The sequence below is a fragment of the Terrapene carolina genome, unplaced genomic scaffold (genome assembly GCF_002925995.2).
Source record: "Terrapene carolina triunguis isolate 2854851 unplaced genomic scaffold, T_m_triunguis-2.0 Scaffold68, whole genome shotgun sequence".
NCBI lineage: Eukaryota > Metazoa > Chordata > Testudines > Emydidae > Terrapene > Terrapene triunguis.
In genome coordinates, this window is record NW_020664419.1 from 24,872,263 (window position 1) to 24,895,486 (window position 23,224).

The window sequence follows — 23,224 nt, forward strand, 5'->3', positions numbered from 1 at the left end:
TATTTTTTTTTTTTTTTTTTTTTTTTTTTTTTTGAAGAAGCTGTTTCTCTGTCCCCGCAATCTTATTATTTCACAAGCTCCTGGAGGAAAAGTGCCAGACCCACTTGGGTCTGTCAAGTTAACACAATTGGTAAATGGGGGCTGCAGCTCAGAGATCCAGTCTGAGTAGTAGGACCATGTGGTTTCACCATTGAGAGAGGGTGAAGGTAGCCAGGCCAGTCACCTGTGAAGTGCAATCAAGACAGACTAGAAGGGGTATAAAATGCAGCTCACTTGATAATTGTGATAAAGGTGTAGTCCACTCTACCCCTTCTGTTAGAGCAACTAAGCAGCTAGATGCAGAAGGTAGAAAGATGTTTTCCTCTGCCAAGCTGAGAATTAGTGGTGAGTTATCAGGCAGTAATGTACAATAGCACTGTTTGCCCAGTCATGGCTTGAAGACCAGAGATAACTGGCCAAAGCCCTGGTTATCAAAGGTCATTTAGTTGCTATGCATTCCTGGAGAACATCATTTGATGCTTCTGATATAATGTTTAGAGCTGGAGCATCCACAATTACTTTGAGGCACCACGTGTATCTATGTTGTTCTGGGATTCTTCCAGAAACAAGAACCTCCATCCAGGACCTATGATTTGATGGTGAGAGGCTATTTAGCTCTCGGACAAGGTTCTAGAAAAACTGAAAGATACCAGGTCTACTGCAAGGTCTCTGGGGATTTCTCAGCCCCCTAGGAAAAGAATTTGGGAATCAAAGTTTTGTTGCCAGAGAAACCATACCAAGCCCCTACTTCCTATACCAACAGCAGCCCCTTGTTCAGCATTAGCAGCCGTAGCTATCATGAGCTAGTGGGAGTTCCACTGTATCATCTTCCTCTGCACCAGCCTCAAGTTTGATGGGATGCCCAAGAAAATTAGATCAGTTTTAAACCTATAAGAGGGCTTACCTTCATTTGAAAACAATCTCCATGTTTCTTATATACACGGACCGATGGATCTTGGAGACTGTACAACATTCAGTTAAACATTATCCCTTGCCCCAACTCTCCTTCCCCATCTCTTTTCATGCATCTTTTGCCTGAGGACATGCTCAGATCAGAAATTCATTCAATACTGGAGTTGGATGCCATAGAGGAAGTTCCCAAAGAGTTACAAGGGAATGGATTTTATTCCAGGTTGTTTCTGATCCCAAAGAAAGATGGAGATCTCTGATCCATTTTAGACTTTCAAAAACTCAACTCTTTCAACAGAAAGTTCAACCTCTGCTTGTGTATCCAAGTCATGATCAATTCAAGACTGGTTTGGGGCTCTTGCTGTACAGGATGCTTATTGTCATATCTCAATCAGATATTCACATCAAAAATACTTGTTGTCATTCCATATGGCTTGTCTGCAGCACCTCAAGTGCCTGTCAATAGTAGCAGCACATTTGAGAAGTTAGGGTCCCTTACTTGTACAATTGGCTCATCTGGGCATCCTCACAGGATGTCACAATCATGTACCCTATTCCAAACACTGGGGTTCAAGATAAATGGGAAGAAATTGCACATATCTCCAGCCCACATCATACCTTTTGTTGGTTAAATTTTGTATTCTCAAAAGGGCAGAGATTTTCTTCCAGAAGAAAGGCACTTTAAAATCCTTACAGCGATAAAAGTACTACAGGAGAACTAATATCAAACAGTGCTGTTCTTACTCAAGCTTGGTGGCATTATGGCTTCTGTGACATACATAACACTACGTACACATTTAAAGATGAGGCCTCTACACTGGCTAAAAAGACACTATACACCAAATACAGACACTACCCAGAGGTGTGTTCCTATCCCCACATTCAACCCTGCAACTCTGTCAGACACAGTAGACTCAGATGCTTCCAGTCTGGGCTGGAAGCTTGTTACAAGAATTTGACAGTTCAGTCACTGGAAGTTCAGAGAGGAAAAACTCCATATCAGTATTAAGAGCAATACTTCGGGCTCTCAAATCCTTTCTCCTTCAGCTATATGGCAGAGTAGCTCAAGTAGTTACCAGCAATACTACATCGATATTTTATATGAACAAGCAAGCTGTGGAAAGACACTTCAGCTCTGTGGGAGTGGTGCATAGTATACCAAATTTATCTTCCTTGCAAACAAAGACAAGATACTGGCCGATCAGCTGAGCAGAAACTTGCATGATCAGCACAAGTAGTTACTCAAGAACTTGGTAACAAACTATATCTTCTCCGTGTGAAGGTATCCGGAGATACATCTTGTTGCAACAAGACACAACTCCAGATGTAAGAGGTTTTGCTTCAAGGCAGGTTGTATTTCCTCTAGACTGTGAGGTAGGTCTCCTCTGCATTTCCCCCAATTCTTCTAATTCAGAGTTCACTGGCAACTAAACAAGACAAAGCCAAGGTTATTGTGATTGCCCTGGCCTGGGCAAGACATTAGTCATTCTCAGATACTGTGACAATCACAAGGGTTTTATCTGTCTCCTGCAATTCCAGACTTACATAACAGAGAGATCGGATTGCCATCCGTATCCAGACTCTCTCCACTTGACGGCATGACCCTAGAGCTTGAGCTATCTGTTTGGAAAAAGTAAAGAAGAGTCTATTCAGCTTCAGGAAGCACTCAACTCACCAGTTATGATTATAAGTGGAAAAGTTTCTTTTCGTGTGTAACCCACAATAACATGAACCAAGCTTCAGCTCCTGTTCAATCCATACTGAAGTAATCACTTCATTTGAAATCCTTTGGGCTGTCCTAACGGTCAGTAAAAGTACATTTCACAAGCATCTTGGCTTCAAGATACCATCAAAGTGTAGTCAAGCAAAATACTATATTTAGACATGCTATAATGAGTTTATTGAAGGGATTAATGAACATCTACCCTCTGATTAGTGAGTCCATATCTACATGGAACCTCAATCTAGTACTTAGCTCATGGAACTTCCTTTCAAGCCTATGGGAGAATGTTCCCTGTTTCATATCACAATTCAGGCAGCCTTTATGGTAGTTATTAAATACACTAGATGAGTGAGCAAGTTGCAGGCTCTTATTGCTGATTTCCCCTCTCTCCCTTACAGTGGTTTCACAAAAATATCATAGTCCTTTGTCTGCATCTGAAATTTCCCTTCAAGGTTGTAACAAAACTCCATCTTAACCAGGCTATAAACTTGACAGTATATTTTCCCAAGCTTTACTTTCACTCAGGGAAGCACAACTTAGAGGGCTAATGCTCTCTCGGTATCCATTTGAATCAGTCTAAGGAATACAGGCAGTCACTTAAGGTTTTTTTTGTGTCATTCAGAAAAGAGTAACGGTCTGGCAATCGCATGCCAATGCCTTTCTAAGTGAATTAGAATAAGTATGGAGAGATTTATAAACTTACATCTATTCCTCTTCTAGAAGCGCTTAGAGTGCCCTTGACTAGAACAAAGGCTGCTTCTGTGGCCTGCCTTAGACATATTGTTGGTGGAGTTGCTGTCTGGGCTGTTAGCTACAATATTCTCATATTAAAAATCTGTAGAGTTGCTACGTGGAGCTCTATTTCATAAACTTTAGAAATATTCCTTAGAGCTGGCATCTAAGTCAGCTGCAGTTTGGTGAAGTAGTATTACAGTCTCTGTTTAACTAGGACTCCATGTTGTACTATCCAGAGACAAGAGTACTGCTTATCCACCTATCCTAAGAGTAGGAAAGTGCAGAAGCCACTCAGAAGAAATGAAGGTTACTCACCTGTAACCAAATTCTTCAAGATGAACTCTGCATATTCACACTCCCCACCCACCTTCCCCTCTTACTCAGTCTTAATTTCAACTTTGGACCCAAGAAGGCAATGGAAGGAACTGAGGCATTTTGTGCACCATGACCTGTCTCCCTATTATAGTCCTGCCTTCCAAATGCTTGGAGACAAAAGGGGTCTGAGAGCACTTCAGTGAGCACTGCTTCTAGAAGGTTTCACTGGGCCAAGCTGCACTGTCGGCATATCCCAAGAATGTGAAAGTGCAGGGATTATCTTGAAGGTGAGTAATCTTAAATGCTAAAATATAAATGAACTACTTTCTTTTGTTGGTTGTTCTTTGTTTTTGCAGATGACATGCTGAGCATAATTTTTGTCTTTATTTCTTTTTTAGGATTCTGTACTTATGCAGTTTTGTGCAAACAAGTTAGACAAGAAGGACTTCTTTGGGAAATCTGACCCTTTCCTAGTATTTCATCGAAGCAATGAAGATGGCAGGTAGATAACAAAATTATAAAGACAAAAGGGATATCTGATGATGGTAGTATAATACACAGTTATTGCATTTTGATGATGTTTGTCAGACTGCAAGTTCTAATTTGTTCTGTAACCTCATAACATTTGCTTGGAATATAGTTTACTGTTTTAACAAGTTCAATTATCTAAACTAGATAATGTTATGGCAGTGTAGAAATAAGACTATTATTTTAACACACAGTTAAAATAACGTAACTAAGAAATTTTAAAGATGGGTTTATGAGTAAAGCTAGAGTGCTATGAAAAATGGCATGGAATTTATTATTATGGAAAATAAATCGTGGTAAATCTTAAATGTTAATAGAATTCTAGAAGAATCTGTGAAGAATATATTAATGCATAAAGATTGATTTTGATAAGAATCCTTTTGCTGGAAATTTGGAGACATATTTTAACCTTTTCATTAGAGTCCTGAGGGAAAAAAGACGATGAACAAAATTTCAAAACCTCTCTGTACATAAATAATTTTCAGATGTATCTATCTTCTACGTTCATGCTTCAGTCACTAAAATAGATTTATCTCTGTTGTGTTCCACTTAAGAAATATCTGATCTACTAATTCCTGGTCCAGGGACTGCTTATGTGGGTCTATTAGCAATTGGCTTAACCTGTTTCCTGGAGTCTTCCTTTCTGGTATACTGCTCATTGTCATATTCAAGAATGTAGCAGTCCAGAGGCTAGCTATGCCTGATGGTGGGTCCGTGGGGAACTAGCCTTACTGGCAAATTCTGGAGCATAGGCTGTTCTATATAAGTGGCTATTGCCAAGTACTGTGCCTCTCAGAGGCAGTTTGCTGGAACAGCTCAGCTGCTGAAGATTATAAAGTGCAGCAGGAAAGTACTTGGGGCTCTATTGAAAAATTGCAGGCCACTCTCTCCTCTCCCTTCCACTGATGCATTCAGACAGTCAATAGACCATCAGTGGGGAACCTCCTGAGTGCTGGTAAGTGTGGCTGAGCCCTGTCCATAAGAACCACACCCCATCAGTGGTAGTCATAATTGCCTCTGTATGCTGCTGAGAGTGACCACAATGAGCCTTTAATTCCTTACTTGCCTCTAGGGTTGCCACCTGTCCCGGTTTTCCCAAGATCATCCCTTTTTTGGGGTAGCTGTCCTAGGAAATTTGTAAGGGTGCTCAGTGCACACACCGAGCTGTCCAATTTTATGAGCTAAGAAACATCCCAGATGTCCAGGTTTTTTGTACCTCAGAGGTGGCAACCCTACTAGTAGCCCCTTAAACCTGATTATAATGGGACACAAGGAGCACCTCTTCGGAACTCCTGTGAAAAGCTGGATCAGTACTCCCCAGCTTGGCTCAGAGCTTCAGGGGCTCCTTCACAATAAGAACAAGGATAAAATATAGGTCTGTGGAGCTTAGGAAAGGATTTTGATGAACCTGGTAAGCAAGAAAGGGGTCATTCTCATCAGCCCTCTCACCCTTGCACATCCCCTTCTCCTGATTAGATAGAAGGAAAGACCCTGATCCAGGAAATGATCTGGTTCTTGGGAAAATAGCAGCAGCTTGGGAGCCAGATGCAAGGAGAGAGCCCCAAGGAGCTATGTACAGAGCAGGCTGCAGCAGAAGCCAGGACACAGTCATTGGAACAGGGTGTGACTATCGGACATTATAGCTGCGAGCAGGTCTGTGTGGGCCTTCTGAGGAATCAGCAGTTCAGAGGGGCTCTTCTATTTGAACCTGGGCTGGAAATCTGCAAGGTCCTATTTGATTTGAATAGGAAGACTGGACTGGAGAGGCAGCCCAAGCACTAGGCCTGAAGAGTCCTAACCTTTCTAATTATAACCTTTTTGTTATATGTTGTCTAATTATAACAGCTATGTGCTGTAAACCTTTCACACATTTTAGTTGTACGTTATCTGAATGGGTCATATTATCCAAACTCAACAATTAGGTGTAAAACGGCTAATGATGTTCAGGTTAGATCTTATATATGATTAAAATCAATAATTTGTTCTAACTTTCCAAGAGAGTTGTAGTAATTTTGTTATAAAACTGGTAACCAATACATCCAAACAATTAACAGTGTGATTGTTAGTATTAAATTCCAAACCTAAAGTAGAATAGAATCTTTTCAGTTCAGCTACAAAATGCTTGTAGGTATCAAGACTTAACTTCCATATCCAAAGTATATCTCCCATTTAATGCAATCATTTATAGGGAATAAATTTTAACCTATTTTAGATAACTGATAAATATATGCCACATTAGAATTCATTGCAGTACCTCTTTTCTGAAGGAAAAACATTTCAAATTTAAAATAATTTTTATTCAACACCATTGAGGTTAATTGAATCGTGAATGTAAGAGATGTGTCATCATATTGCTCTTTATGTTAAAAGAAACAAAAATCAAAATCATTAATCAAAAATCATTATTGCCACTTCCCTGAGATTTTTGAGGTACAAAATCTCATTCCTGACCGATAGTGTTTTACTAGTTTGAATGTAAAATGAGGGCTAAAAGATAATTTATTTTAAAAATTAATAGTATCTCTAAGCAGAAATGATGGGAATTGATACACAAATGGACCCTGAATGGGATATCATTGACTATTTCTCACTGTCAAGAAATGGAGCGGCACAAAACTTGGCATCTATGGATATCTGTTGCTACAACCCATCTCCAGAAGCAAATGATTATTATTTACATAGCAGCAATAGTGGCTGGACACGGCTCGGACAAATATGACTACTCAGTCTGCCTCACTAAGTTTACTGTCTTGTGTATACAAACAAAGCAGTGGGAAATGAGAAGTGATAAGGGCAGGCTGATTGGACATGAAGTTTACCATGTTCCACAATTTTTGTTCAGATTTTGATTTGTTTTTTTTAGTGGAGTAAATATTTTCCCATGTGTAGTTTGGAAATCTTTTTCTGACAGAAGGATTGAGGATTGTGGTTCTCTACTGGTATGATTACCTGGCCTGAGAAAAACTTGCAGAACACCCAGATCCAAATTCTATTCTGGTTCCTGGGGCTACAGTAGTTGTGCATTCCACCAAAAAATTTATGATTCCAATGTACAGAATAGTCCACCTGGGATTTCCTTCCAAGTCAATCTGTGCAGACATTTATCTTCCGTATGGATAAGAAAACAAAGTGATGCAAGCTGTGAAACAAGTTTTAAAGTCAATTGCACTCTGTTCTTTTTAACCAGCTTCTGGGTCTGTTCAACATTTTAAGTGTCCTATTTCTGTGTAGTTCCTTCTGTTTGTTGCAATTTATGTATCCTGCAGCTGTTCTCAGATAATGGACATATTACTAAAACTTGCTATCCTTCAGTGAATGTGGTTTCAAGGTTTGAACTTTCTAAAAGAAAGCTCTCTGCCTAGTGTCCAATGGGTGTCAGTGGTCACATACATGCAACTTTTTCTGGATGTGTAGAATCACATGATTCAGGAAAAATGATCTGCATCAAAAAAGCAGTTCCATATACATTTTCTAGAGCTAGGCCATGCATTAGAAAGGTCCTGGTGGTCTCTCTGAAGTAGGTCTGTCCAAGTCCAGAAAAATAGCTCAAGAGTTGTTCCATGTGCAAGCAGTCAAAGAGTAACAAGAACCCAGCTCACCTTCTCTGAGTTCCGATGTTTATAGAACCAAATACCACTGTTAAAATGAATACAGCAGTCATGAACTGGCACAACTGCAAGTTTATAAATTCTAAAATCTGCCCTTTTCCAGTTAGGTAAAATCTTCCCAGTCCTACTCTTCATCGTACTTCTGTTTTAGATTGTATTTGGACATACTAGCTTATAATTAAATTCTTTAAATAATGAGGTAGAGCAATAAAGAGAGTGACTACTTCTGCATATTTGTGACTCCACATTTGATCATTCAAAAGTGAAAAAAATATTTTTTTTTCTTTCAGTTTTACAATCTGTCACAAGACAGAAGTTGTAAAAAATACATTAAATCCAGTGTGGCAGGCATTCAAGATCTCTGTCAGAGCACTGTGTAATGGAGACTATGACAGGTAAGATAAAGACAGTTCTATATGCAGAGGCCATTTTCTTTTAACTTACAAATTCTTGCATGAATAACTTCTGTAAGCATTGCTGCTTCTGAATTTTTTGGTTGAGTTATTTAATCTTCATTTTAGAAGACATAAAATTAGTTCAAAACAATGGTTAAATTAAAAAAAATATTTATCTGAATCCTTTACTTAGATGTGAGCAAAGTTCCTTTTAGGTGGGAGATAAAAGTCACAAGAAATAGGCATTTCACATAAATGAACAAGGCAAAAATATTAATCATGCAGCAAGTATCATGAGTAATTCAGACTAGTAAATAATCCTCTCTCCATCAAAAGGAGTCACTGCTACTACTGTGCACAGAAACTAGTTTCTGCTCTGCTTCAGTGAGAAGCAAATACTGATGCACTACTTTCCTCAGGGGTGGAACTTGTACATCAGAGGCTGCTGGGAAAAAGTCCCAGAAAAATAAGGTATTTTATCAAATGATTTTTGTCTGCAGTGTCCAGCTGCCACATACATAAGGACTGTGTGCCTGAAGTATATAGGAGTCAGACCAGCTCAAGACCCAACCATGCACAGAGTCTAGAAATGTTTGGCATCTTCAAAACTTCTTACAAATAGACATACTCCACATTAAATTCTGACAGGACCCACCAGAAAAAAAAGTTTAACTCTACATGTTGACTACCTCTCATTGTTACCACCAGTGTTTTCTAGGTGCACTGAGACATTGCTGCAATTGCAACTGGCCCCTCTCAGCCCATTTATCGTGTCCCTGCTTCCTTGTCTCAACCTTGTATCTGGAGCTGTTGGGACATCTCATCCAGGCCTCAAAGGACACCAAAAATGTACACAGCAATCTATCACTCAGCCTACTCCAAGTAGTCAGTACTAAGCAGCATAAGAGCAAGAAGCATTCTCATTCACCAAGAGTTGAGAACCACACTTTCATGATAATAAGCCTAGCAAGCCTTTCTCTCCCTAAAGGATACAAAGAAATCCAAGCCTAACTGACCCAAAGTTTTTGAGGAGAAGAGGAAATTTCTTTATCATTCTTATTGGAACTGTAGGTTGAGGACACTTTTCTGGGTATTTTTAATATTGAGGACCCAAGCAGAGTAGAGTTCAAGGCTCTTGTCTCAGTATATTGCACTACTTTCTGTAGTAAAGAAAAAAGTTTTCCCAATGATTACAAAAATGAAAATTGTCCCCATATGTTCCAAGCCAGCGGACAAAAAGGATCAATTGTGTTTGAAAAGGGCCTGGACAATAAATCTTAGCTGACAAAGGTGTTTAATAAATTATGAAACGCTCCTTAAGGATAAGTGGAATTTTTTGAATTTCCTTATGAAACTCTTTATGAATTCCCATATTTCAGAGGGCTCTAAGAAATTGTATATTCACTTATAGCGAACAACTTCATCTGACCTGTCAGACAGGAAGAGGAAAGCACTTTAAAGGAGGTATATATTTGATACAGGTGACGAGGGCTTGATAGCAGATCTAAATGCATCTTTTCTCACTAAAGACATTGACATTCGGGTAGTGCCATTATACCTACTGATTTTCTAGCCAGTGCTATTTTGAACTCTTTCTAGATATTTTGCTAAATGATGTTGAAAACAACACACATTCCTGTAATGAATTAATCCAGTAATGCTTTAAAAATCAAAAAAGCATTTTCAGATCTTATCAGTCTTACAAATCTATCATAATACATCCAAATTCCAACTTCCTGAAGATCTCCCCCATCACACCTCATTCATGTAGGGAAAGAATAACCTGTTTTCTCAGAGTGAAAAATCCAAAATGAAAAAATATGTTTTAGAATACAAGAAACTTAAATCCTTTTGGTATATAATAGCAGTTGTACACCAGTGTGAACTTTCAGAATCTATAGGTTTTGAAGACACATTTAAATATCTCTTGCACGTCTCATGTGAAATGTATAAAATTGAAGATCAACAGCTAGCCTTCTCACTATGGAACCCTCTTTGGGGAGAGTATGTAGCCCTGCTCAAAGAAGAGTTGCCCATCCTGAAATGGGCAGAAAAGAAACTTTTGGCACTCAGTCATTCACATAGCTGGAAAAATAAATATCGCTACAGACTGGCTGAGTCTTTCTACCATGTACCCTAAGCAACGGAGGAGCCTTTTCCCCATATATATCATCTGATTTGTAGGGGTTAGAGAACTCATGGGAGATTTGGCTATTTGCCACAATTGAAAAGTGGTAACTATTCTACAGCAGATCCACGGTACCACATCAGAAGCATAGACAAGTTATCTGTTGTTTTTGTAAAAATCCCAACATTACCCATACCTTCTCTCTTAACCCTTATTCCCAAATTGCTAAGAAAATTGCACCAAGTTGGTCTCCCAAGTGTCTGGTTTGTTGAACTGACACTTTGGACTATGGAGAAGCCCTGGCAGCCACATAAACAATCTTTTGTCTCGGGAACTGATTTACCATGACAGTTTTCCACTATCTATCACTGTGGCATGGTTTGTGGCTGAAGTGTCAAGTTGTGTTTGGCTAAGTAACTAGCACTCCTCTCAAATCTTGAAGTCAAATAGCAAATACTAGAATAACAGCCTCCTTGTGATGTGCTGCTTTTTATGATAAACTAACAGGGGTATTTCCCTTCCCAGTGCCAATTCTAATTTTCATAATTTTTTACCAGTGAGACAAACTAGTCTTTGAAGATGTTTCCATCTTCATTGTAAAGAGTAACTTTCACACTAATCAGGAGGCATCCTTCACTTCCTTCTCCATGAACCTGAAATACGTTTTTAAAAAAACACATTATATATTAAATGATGCGGTCTAAGTCCTTAAATTTTACTTGGAAGAGAGAGAGACTATCCAGACTACCTCATCCCCTCATTGCCTCTTTTACAAGACAACAGAGAGGCAAAACAGCTCCCAAAGCATTGATTTCTTCTTTAATTCATTCAACTATTTGTGAAGCATATCTCCAAGGAAGAGTTCCTTTCCAGGAAAGAACATCAAACCAGTAGTCTGAGGACTAAAATTAAGTAATCTAATGTGTTTTAAAAGAAGGAGGAAAATCAGTAGGTATATTTTCTTATGTCCCTAGTTCACTTCATTGATATTAAATAGAGTCCATTCAGTACTGGAGCTTTTCAGAAAACAGAATGTTCCTCTTCCCGTAAATGGTTTTTCTGAGAAGATACAATCTCCTGGTGTTTTTGTTACGGTATCAGTAGTGATGTTTGATGTTAACAAGGTCTGTTAGTGTGTTAGTTCTAGGGAAGCCATTTTCCTCAATACTGTATACACTAGCAGCAGTGACACCTTGAAGCAGGAGAATTTTCTCCCAATTTCTAAATATGTCTATCGATCACCCATAAAGAGTCGGAGGCAGGGAAACAGGTAGGGAAACCTTTTTTCATTTATGTTATCATTCAGCATTTGCTGCTCTCTCTGACTCTGAAGACTGTCTTATGGATGGATAAGTGGCTAATAGTTTAGCAATTTAGGGTATAATTTCCTAAAATATAAAGATCACATTGTCAAAGTTGTGCGTGTTGGATGCATGCATAAATAATATTAAGAAATACATAGCAATATAAGAATTGCTATACTGGATCTGATTGCTAAACTAATCCAATATCCTGTGTCAGACAGTAGCCAATACTATATTCTTCAGAAAGAGGTACAAGATGCTCTCTAGACTACAATTAAGGAATAACCCATCCCTAATAGGAGTTTCTTCCTAATCTTGTCAATTAGTGGGTAGTTGTAAATCCTTATTTTTTTTTTTATTCTAACATTCATGGATATAGCCATTATCCATGTAAACGTCCAATTCTGTTTTTAGTCCTAGAAAGGTTTCAGCCATAATAATATCTGGTGGCAGTAAGTCCACAACTTAATTATGTGTTGTATAAAGAAGTTTTTCCTCTTGGTTTAAAATTTGCTAACTTTTTCAATTACATTGAATGTCCCCTGGTCCTTGTATTATAAATAGGGCAATGATTTTGTCACGGAGGTCACGGCAGTCACGGAATCTGTGACTTTCAGAGACCCCAGTGACTTGAGTCCCCAGCACCTGGGAGCTGTAGGGTTTTCCGCCACTCCTGGAGCCGGAGCTCCGAGGCGGCGGGGAGACCCCAAACTCCTTGCTGCTGCAGGCAGCGGGTCTCCCGGGAAGTCCCAGCCACTGTGGGTGACGGGTGTGCCTCGCTGCGGGCGGTGGGGGGACCCTGCACCTCCAAGCCAGCCCCCCCCCCCCCCCCCCCCGGTTGATGTGGGGAGCCTGCAGCTCCCCATTTTGTCATGGATATTTTTAGTAAAAGTCACGGATAGGTCATGGGCGTCTGTGAATTTTTCTTTGCCTGTGAACTGTCCATGACTTTTACTAAAAATATGCATGACAGAATCTTAGCCTTAATTATAAGAAATGGTAAATGGAGCATTTGGTTTACCTTCTGCATGCCATTCATTTTTTGGGGACTTCTGTCATATTCTCCCGTTATAACAGTTCCAGAGTTTTCAGTTTCTCTCATGAAAATCTTTCCAGGTCTCCAGTTATTTTGTCACCTGATTCTAAATCCCTTCTGTTTTTGAGATGCAGTGACCAGTTCTGAACATGGTAATCCTGGTGTGGGCATTCTATTGATTTATTATGATAGCATCATGTTTACATTACATTTATGCATCCTAATTTGTCCCAGACACCGCAGAAAAAAAGGCAAGATACCAAGAACATGGTTTAACTAGGGTGTAACTTTATTAAGTAACACATCCAGTTATAACTCATCTACTGTCATCCTTCCCGTTCTACTTGAGGGAGGGGGGCTGTCTTCAACCTCCACACACACCTTTAACTTGGTCCCCACACTGTTTCTGGGACCCATGCCAACAGAACAGGTGGGTCAGCACCCCTGCAATGGAAATAAACTCTCACATGCTGAGGGGGAGGGGCATCGGCTTGGAGGTGAGAGCAGGACCCATGTGGGCTGAAGTGGCTGCTGCAGGGCCCGTGATCAGGCCAGGGAGCAGGGAGTGGAACCCGGAGGGGCTTGACTGGGCCTGAGAGTAGGTAGGAACTCTTTGGGCCCTCCTTCCCATCCTAGAGCTGGCTGCCCCCCCAACTCGCTAAGCTCTCACTCTCCTCCCCTACTCCTCCTTCTATCCTTCCAGCCCCCATTTTTAGGGTGCTTATGCCCTCCAGCTGGGATCCCCCAGTGCCCTCTCCTCACGTGAAAGATGATGATCTGAGAAAAAAGATTTGTCTCCTCACTGTACCAGATTTAGAAGCCAAAACTCCATTCCTCATCTTCTTTAGGAGATGCCTTCTTCTAATCTGCTTCCGTTCCTGTTTATCAGGGAACCAGACCCCTATTGTACAAGCACCTACACTGGGTACCAGCTGTGTTGTGACAACATGAGTTTTACAATCTAATCTATCCACTGGGTACCTGAGCTGCTGAAAAGAAGGTGAAAATACCCACAGTACCCATGCCAACTTGGTAATTCTATCCCGGCCACCAAAGGGCAAACCTGGTCCTACTGTAGTCCCAAAGAGGAGGGATTTGTTGATCCTGAGTGCAGAATAGCAGTTTAGACAGGGGGAAGTGTTTATAAACCTGCCCCTTGAGCAGGGCCGGCTCCAGGCACCAGCCCACCAAGCTTGGGGCGGCACCTGGAGGGCTCCGGGGAGAGCGGGGCCACGGCGGGGCTCGCCGCCCTTCCCCCGGCGCTCTGGCCGCCGTCCCCCCGGCCGCCGCGGGGAGAGCGGAGCCCCGGCCAGGGCTCGACGCCCTCCTCCCAGGGCTCCGGCCGCCGGGGGGAGAGCGGAGCCCCCGCCGGGGCTCGCCGCCCTCCTCCCAGGGCTCCGGCCGCCCTCCTGGGGCGGCAAAAAAGCCAGAGCCGGCCCTGCCCTTGAGTGTGTAAGTGCCAGTAGGATTATGCCACTTCCTCCTATTCTTGCTTAATCAGTCAAAGAGGGCGCCCCCCGCAAGCCCATGAGGAACAGGGGGGCAAAGGAGGGATGCGCTCCTTAAAGGGGCAAGGGTTTTCCTCTGCTGGCACAGTCCGTCTCCCCACCTCTAAGGTGGCAGGGATATGGGTCAAGTTTGCCATTTTGACCACTGCAGTATGTTTAGCAGAGGCTTTTATTGAGCTGTCCCCATTGACAGGTCTTTTTCCTGAGTAGTTAGTTACTTTCAATTAAGAACCAAGAAATGTGTAGGGTAGTTCATATGATTACTTCTAATGTGCATTGCCCCTCTGAAGTTCCTCGGTCTTCTCTAGTTTTTGACTAACCTAAATACCTTTTATTTCTCTTCGGCAAATTTTGCCTGCCCACTGTCCATGCCCTTTTCCGGATCATTAATAGACATATTAAATAACACCAATCCTAGCCAGAACTCTGGACCACCCCACTGTTGAACTTTCTGTATTATCAATATGTGAGAGATGGTATTGTTAGCAGGTTTTGTGCTTGCACCTGAGGCATATTCTGTGGAAATGATCCCGTAAATCCCATGTAAAAAGAATAACTTTGTCTTTAATGAAATTTTAATTGTATTTATTTTCATTAACTCTTTTTTTTTTTATTTGAAGAAAATTACTTGGACTAAAATGAATTTAGTATTAAATCTTAGCTGGTATAAAATGTTTTTTGTAGGGTGCTGGATGGCTAAAAATGTTAAATAATGGGAAATCATAACTAAATAGCTCAAGGAAGTATTTTCTACTGAAACTGAGCAAACAGCCAAACTGTCTGACCTTCCTGCTTTTAATGGAAAATTAATATTTGAAAACAGAGTTCATTTTCATTAGCATATTTTGTTTTCAAATATTAAGCATGGTGTTTAGTGAAAACTTGCATTTTAAAAACATGTTTGTTTATATAAATTTTTTTTTTGCAGAACGATTAAAATAGAGGTGTATGATTGGGATAGAGATGGAAGGTAAGATACTTCTGTATTACAAGTCACTAAAATTGGATTATGAAAATGTTATGTATTTTAAAATCAATCTTAGGGGTTAATTGTTCTTTAGTGAGAATTAGATATGCATATAATGTCGATAGCTATTATGTATGTGTATCAAGAAAGTAGTACAGTTCCACATAATTACTTCCTTGTTTCAACTAATATCCTTTTTAGATTATTGTAGAAAAGGCCTAATCCTGGCATAATTTCCAAAGCTCACTAACGGTATGAGAGCTGCTTGGACTTTGCAATATTGAAGCTACTCTCTAATAATAATTCCAAACAGGATCTGCAAGTTTGTTTACCCAAGGGTTATTGTAAGCCCTAGGGCTATAGTAATTCTGCTGGGCATGGTCAACCTGTAGAGCGTAGGTGGAGCTCTTCACTTGAACTTGTTTCAAAAGAAAGGATTTGTTGTGCACCTTTCCTGCTCTCCTTCGTTCAGTAGATGTTGAGATCCACATCACCAAGTACAGCAGGAAACCACTCCCAATACTAGGCTCCATGCTGAACATGAAGAGATCTAATGCTTAGATTCAAGTTGGCTGCTGTTACTTTTTTTTATTGGCTTTATGCTTTATTGGCTAGTTGACACTTTTAGCTTCTGAATATGCTGTTTGGTTAATGAATATGCAACATTTTAATTGATTTTTTTGGTGACAGAAAAGATTTAGATAACAGTTAAAACTAACTTTATAAGTTATTTGTTCTGAGATTTTTAAAATTTTTATTACTTTGACAGAAAATGAAATTTTGTTTTGAAAAAGTTGAAACTTCTATTCCTTACATAAGTTTTTGGTTCTTAAAGTAGTTATTAAAATTAAATAACTCTTGGAAAGTCTTTGGCCTAAGTTATTATTTTACATGACAATTTTTGAAATGAAGATTTTCTTGTATTTTTGCATTGGGTGAGGTTTTACTTGTGTGTTGCCAGTAATTAATTAATTCCCCATTAATATAAATATTTTGTACTTTAATAGCGTTATATATTTAGTAATTAATCTAGCATTAAATAGTCTTGCTATATTTGTACATTAAATATTTTACTACTCATATAACAAAGATATTAGGCAGTAATTATACGAAGGCTTGCATTTAGATACAAAATATTTCCAAATATACATGTTAAAATAAGCTTACGCCATCTTAGGCATTTGAGAAACAAACACCAAAGATTTAAGTGGAAACGTGACTTCCACCATAAATATTTTCCAATGTTATTTTTTAAAGAATGAATACTTTAGTATATTTACAAAATAAATTAATTGAAATACGGATAATTTTGGAACTTTTTGTTTGGATTTAAACTCAAGTTTTTCTTTTAAAAGAAAAGAAGCGGATGGGTATTTTAGGTCCACTTTACCTCTAGATTTATTGCTTTGATAACACAACCCTTACAATCAGGTTCCTTCCTAAAGGTGTTTACATGATTTGTTTGCTTGTCCTTGAGAGCTAGAAGCAGAAATCTTTTTGGAATGTTTTATTAGCTTTAACATTTTGTAACATAATTAGCTAAACTTGTGTATTGTCGTATTTTCAAGCATTCTGGCTATAACATTTTTGTAGTTATATTCAATAAAGGTGAAAACAAGTTTGTAAAAACGTTAAAAAAGTTTGTTATAATAATTTTATTAATATTTTGCATCAATACTGAGGTCTGTCCCCTCACAAAGCATTCCCTTAATCTGCTTTACGAACTATGTGATCAATGGATTCTACCACAGGGGGGTGAGCAGTATCTGCAGAGCCACTATTTCCCCTCCCAAGCAGGTAGATGGACAGGTAAAAGGAGTGAGTAGAGCCTTGGCTCTTCCCCTCCAGTGCACAAATCAGCATAGTTCAGGACTGACCTCTCCCAATTGCAAATTACTTCCTTCCCCTTCCCACCCAACACGCTTCTCTCAAACACACACTTGACTCTGTCATGGTGCAAGTGGGGAGCCAGAGAGAGAATGGAGGACTGTTGACAGTTCCTTTCAGGTTCTGTTCACGGTGCACAGTCTTTATTCAGAGCTGGTTGTAAATTTGCAATCTAGCTCTTCATTCTGTGTGGGTACAGTTAACATAAGCTATCAGATGGATTCAATCAAATCTATTTATAATTATGATTTGGGGGGGGGAGAGTAATGAACATACATTATATTTAAGTCAACAGAATAACAAGTCTTTTGCTATCATTGCTTTTCTCACATGTCTATTCATGTGTCAGCTGTGCTTCACTTTAGATGTATTTTTGTAAATTAATGGAAAAGTAGTTTATATTGTGCATGTGTTGATTTGAAAACTTTTTTTTTCTAGCCATGATTTCATTGGAGAATTCACAACAAGTTATAGGGAATTGTCTAGAGGGCAATCACAGTTCAATGTATATGAGGTAAATATTTTGAACTTTTCTTTATTTATCTTGAGGAAATGGATAAAGTTGAGAACTTGCAATGTTTGCTTGTCAAATTGGTCAGTGTGCAGGTTTACTATCAGAATCCAAGCCTTTATAAAGGGGAAAACAGACATTCTGGGTCAAAAAGGATTGTTTCAGAAATAAGTTTAAAAGCATACGTTCTTTGGACAAGAGCGGTATCTTCAGTGCTGTTCGAAAAAATTAACAAAAAATAATCTCTCTTGTTCTATAGCTCTTCTTTCTCAGTATAGTTGTTTTTTTATTTCTACACAAAGCTGTTTTAAACAGTGTGTATGTGGCAAACAGAGCTTGCCTAAACTGCCAAAGTAAGCAGTTAAAAGAAAAAGAAACACTTGTAACCTTGTAATCTTTGCTTAGTGTTTCATTTCAGAATGTATCACTGGATTTATTTTGTCTCTATTGCAGCCATGAAGCTAAATTGTAATAGGTTTATTTTAAAAAGTTTAATCAGGCCTCAGGCTAGATTTGTCAGATGATGTGTTGGTTTCCTAACATCAGTAGTCATAACCACATGACCTGCTCCAATTTATTAAAAAGGAAAATGTTCATTATACCACAGGAAGAAAATTAAATTCAGTAAATATATTCTACCAACGTATAGTAAAGGCTGGTTTCCCTTATGTATAAAAGGCCATTCTCTTCTTTGAACTTGGGTGGTATCTGTCCTCCTGGAGCCAGTCAGAACTACATTCAGCAGGCATCTGGTGTATACCTTATGATGCCAGGACTCTCTTCTCCTGGTTTGTTGGACTGTGAAGGAAGAACTTCGTTTCTTTTTGATATGTGGCTGCGCAGTACCACTGTACATGTGAGCAGCAGCTGCCTTTCCTGTCTCTGCGGTATTGGTAACCAGAGAGGAAAAATACCTTTTAGTGTCATTCCACATAGTAGTTGCTGATTTCCTTCTTGAAACTTACAAGGTCTTGGAGAAGGGCAGGCATGGACAGTCGTGTCAGTGACCTCAGTGGGATCACCCCAGAGGTGCCAAGTTTTTTGTCGCTCCATATATGACATTTAAGAACATAAGAATGCCATACTGGGTCAGACCAAAGGTCCATCGAGCCCAGTATCCTGTCTACCGACAGTCGCCAATGTGAGGGTGTCCCAGAGGGTGTGAACCTAACAATGATCAAGTGATCTCTCTCCTGCCATCCATCACCACCCTCTGACAAACAGAGGCTAGGGACACCATTCCTTACCCATCCTGGCTAATAGCCATTAATGGACTTAACCTCCATGAATTTATCCAGTTCTCTTTTAAAACCTGTTATAGTCCTAGCCTTCACAACCTCCTCAGGTAAGGAGTTCCACAAGTTGACTGTGCACTGTGTGAAGAAGAACTTCCTTTTATTTGTTTTCAACCTGCTCATTTCCCTCATTACCTCCCTGCTTTCCTCTTAGGAGTGGGGGCAAATATGGGCAGGACACAGAAGCACAAGCTAACTCCCCCAGAGAAGTGGAAGCAAAATTGTGTAGAAGGGGAGAGTCAGGAGCCCAAAAGCAGGTGATGTGTCTGTCACAATTCAGGGCGACTGCACCTGTATTCCCCTCTGAGGTCCATCAAGGGCTGCTACTCTAGGCTCCTGGCTCATCACTCGTCACCTCTCTTAGATGGAGACCTTTCCCTCTCTCTCCTTTCTGACTAGAGTGTTTTTCCAGGCAGCATGGTTCCCTGCCTACACTGATATTCCCAGCAACCCAGATTGCCTAAACAGGCCTGTGTCTGCCCCAACTCCAACAAGGCCTCTGATAGGCGTCAGTCCTTCAAGCCTCTCAAAGAGTTTTTTCTGTGGTTACAAGTTCACAACAGCCTTAGCTCAGAACTAGCACACCCATGAATTGTTCAGTCTTTCATTTATACAACTTGGGCCTTTGAACTTCATGTTCAAGGAACTGTTATGGCAGACAGTGGTCCTCTCCTCAGGGTGTACCTTCAAAAGGCTGGATTTTTACATAACCAGAGATGGAGAATTTGCATGCACCTTCCCCTACAGATTACCCAGGTAAACCATTTGACACTGTTTGTCGCAAAAGTCCACTCTTGTCTGGGACATTGTTTAGTATAGTCCTTTGAAGTTCATAACACTTCCCAGTATTCACATCCAATCTCCCCGCCCCCTCCCCCCCCCAAGAGAGGTGGTTCTTCGAGTGATTGCTCAGGTGTATTCCACAATAGGTGTGCGTGCTCACCATGTGCACCAGTGCCGGAAGTTTTTCCCTTAGAGGACCCGTAGAGGAGCGCCCCTAGCAGCCCCTGGAGTGGTGCTGCCATGGCGCAGTATAAAGGGTGCTGCACGCTCCCCCCACCCTCACTTCCTTCTTGCTGCCAGTGTAGGTGCTTTGGAACTAGTCTGCTCCATCTCTGCTGTAGCTTTCCCTCTTTGGACTTTGTTAGTTCGTAGTGCCTGTATAGTGTCTCTCTCTCTCTCTCTCACACACACACACACTCGCGCGCTCGCTCTCTCTCTCTTTCTCTCTCTCTCTTACTTTTAGTTAGAATTAGTTAAGTGCGTCCGGATTGGGGCATGCCCCGGGCTTTAAGTCGTGTGACACTTGCAAACGGCCTATGTCCGTGAGTGATCCGCATGCGGACTGTTTACCCTGTCTGAGGGAAACCCATCTCAGCGACCGCTGCAAGATTTGCAGATCCTTCAAACCTCGGACCAAGAAGGAGTGGGACATTTGGCTCCAAGCCATTTTGATGGAGTCGGCCCTGACCCCGACACCGCTGCACCACTCCGAATCGGCACAAAGAGCACCACGGCATCGGTGCACAGCGACGCAACGGTGCCCTCCACCAGTTGGCACCGCTCTCTGTCCCAGGACACTCTAAAAAGGTGAAGAAGATGGCTTCTCCGCCAAGGCACCGGAACAAGGCTGGGAGAGAGACTAGACTCGTGTTGGGTAGCTCTCAGTCCCCATCGGCCTCGCGGCCTCCGACTCAAGTCGAGCGGAGTAGCTCAGCCCACTCCGAGCTGACCTCCTCGGACGCCAGTGGCCACATTTGGGTGCCCTCCATGCCGGAGGCCCTGCAGGCGGCTCGAGACATTATGTCTCTACCGGTACTGGTAGCGCCACCGTCAATGGCTCCCCGGTCCAGAGGCAAGCTGCCACTCGGACCCCCACAGTTGCCGCCTGGACGGTACCGCTTACGGTCAAGGGAAGGTTCCTGATGCCATTCTCTGCTCAGTGACTGCCCTGTGCACAGCCTGCGCTGGTCCCTGTTGACCCCCACCAGGTTGTCTGGCTGAATACCGACCAGTAGGCGTTCCAGGCACTGCTTCGCCTCGAGGGAACGAAGACCTCACGATGAGAGCATGCCCCGCCAAGACCAGGACAGATGGCACTGGAGGTCATTATCTCCGAGAAGCTATTGTAGCCCCTCGCGGTACGGATGTCGGCGCTGTTGTCAGATGCTACCGGTGTGGTGCTCTGCTTTCTCCTATGTTGATATCACTCGGCTGCGTGCGTGTGTTCCCTCTGTGTGCTGCCCCAGCTCTGCGCAGATAGCTGACACAGCAGACCTGAAAAGAACCCCCAATGACCACAGAGTCTAGTAAGATGCAAAGTCACGTCGACCAGGTTTATTGCAACCTCGGACACAGTTGCAGTTCCCCGTAGATTACTTAGTCTACTGGGCATACTACGAGAAAGTGCCTCTTGGCAATGGACCCGGCTCAGTCAGTGGCGGGACTTTCCACTGCCCCCTCGGCCGGACAAAGACACCACCCCAGGGATACACTGTTATACACAGGTACAAACAAGTTACACGTCACTCCTGACATATTGAGGTGCAACCCCTCTACGCAGCAAGGTACAACCCCTTTACGTAGTAAGGTGCCGCCTCTCACCTTGTACATGTTGTTGGTTTGAACAAAACAACTCTATCCATCATATTACCCTTTTGGCCCTGTCATTGGGATGGGTCGGCCTGTTCCTTGTTATCTGTGTGGAATGTGCAAGTATTGGAGCGTTCTGATATCTAGTGTTCCGTACCTTTTAGGTATGTATTTTCTTGCAGCATCAGCCCTTTCCTTGCCAGCTTCTGTGAGCAGGGCCTGCCTCTGGCTCACAGCTTAACTTTGCTTTATGTTAGCAAAGTCTTGACCATTACTTTAGTTCAGGCCTCAGGCCTCATATTGGGCCTCTGATAAGGGTTTATATCTCTCAGGGCCTCCTCTTACTACAGACACCATTTCCACTCTTTGTCTTGTTCAAGGTCCCTGCCACGGCATTGTTCCCACAGCCCCAAGTGTCAATTGCCGGCACCCTGCCGTCGCAGATCCGCCCGTCGGAGCCATTCGTGGAGCAGCCACTGTAGACGGTACCCCTGTTCCTCCATGCCAGGATCACGGTCTCGTGTTCGGCACTGCTCCCGCCGCTGCCACTTGTCCCCGTCCAGGGATAGCGGTTGATCGTATGCCAGCCTGGCCTCCCTTCAAAGTTGACAGTCAGTGGGCCAGGCGGGACAGCCCGCTCCGATGGTGCCACAGCAGGTGCAGTCGCACTGGGCTCCCTGGCCAGCACCATGGTACCAATGGGCCCCGTGGGCCCCGACGCAGCACCTGGTGGTGGCCGGAGCCTCAGAGAGACCATCAGCCTCCCGCTCTCAGCCTCCCAGAAAAAAGTTAGTGGAGCACTCATCCCCAGTCCTACACTCAGAAGGGGACCAGGTAGTGGACCTGCGGCACGCCCATCGTCATCCTTCCCTGATGAGGCAATCATGGCCCCTCCTCTGCCTGTCTTCTAGGAGGACACGAAAGCCCACCAGGAATTGTTGAAAAGGGTGGCATCAAGCCTCAACCTACAAGCTGAGGAGGTGGAGGAACCCTCAGACTCCCTCTTCAATGTTCTCTTGGCTTCAGCACCAGCCAGGTGGCTCTCCCACTCCATGAAGGGGTGGCAAAGATCTCGAACGCCCTGTGGCAAACCCCAGCTTTCTTGCCCCCCCCCCATCTCTAAGAGGGCAGAACAGAAGTATTTCGTGCCCGCCAAGGGGCATGAATTCCTGTATACCCACCCCATCCCCAACTCTCTAGTGGTCAAGTTGGTCAACCATAGGAAGCATCAAGGTCAACCCGCTCCTACTCCTAAAAATAAGGACTCGAGGAGACTAGATCTATTCGGTAGAAAGGTTTATTCGTCTTCGAGCTTCCAGCTGAGGGTGGCAAACCACCAAGCCCTGCTGGGTAGATATGCTTTCAATTTGTGAGGCTCAATGCCCAAATTTGCGGACTCCCTCCAGGAGCATGATAAGAAGGAGTTCAAGGCTCTGGTTGAGGCTCCGGTTGAGGAAGGCACGGCTGTCGCCAGGGCGGCCCTTCAGGCAGCCTTGGATGCTGCAGATACGGCTGCAAGATCTATGGCCTCTGTGGTGTCCATGAGGAGAGCATCATGGCTCCTGCTGTCTGGATTGTCCAGCGAGGCACAGGACTCTTTACAGGACCTTCTGTTCGATGGCAAGGCCCTGTTTGCGGAACAAAAAGATGTGAAGTTACACGGTCTGAAGGACTCCCGCACGACATTAAAGACCCTCGGCCTCTATGTCCCGACCCCAGCCAGGACCAAATTCAAACCGCAGCA

The 23,224-nt window shown here is 42.3% G+C and overlaps 1 protein-coding gene across 1 annotated transcript in view; it reads left to right on the plus strand.

Annotated features, from left to right (window-relative positions):
• Positions 1-23,224, plus strand: part of CPNE8 (copine 8) — a 258,293-nt gene that overhangs the window by 114,966 nt on the left and 120,103 nt on the right. The window contains exons 8-11 of the mRNA XM_029910832.1: positions 4,120-4,223; positions 8,148-8,252; positions 15,157-15,198; positions 17,521-17,596. Of these exons, the coding sequence (XP_029766692.1) occupies positions 4,120-4,223; positions 8,148-8,252; positions 15,157-15,198; positions 17,521-17,596 (327 nt within the window). The remainder of the gene's footprint in view (positions 1-4,119; positions 4,224-8,147; positions 8,253-15,156; positions 15,199-17,520; positions 17,597-23,224) is intronic.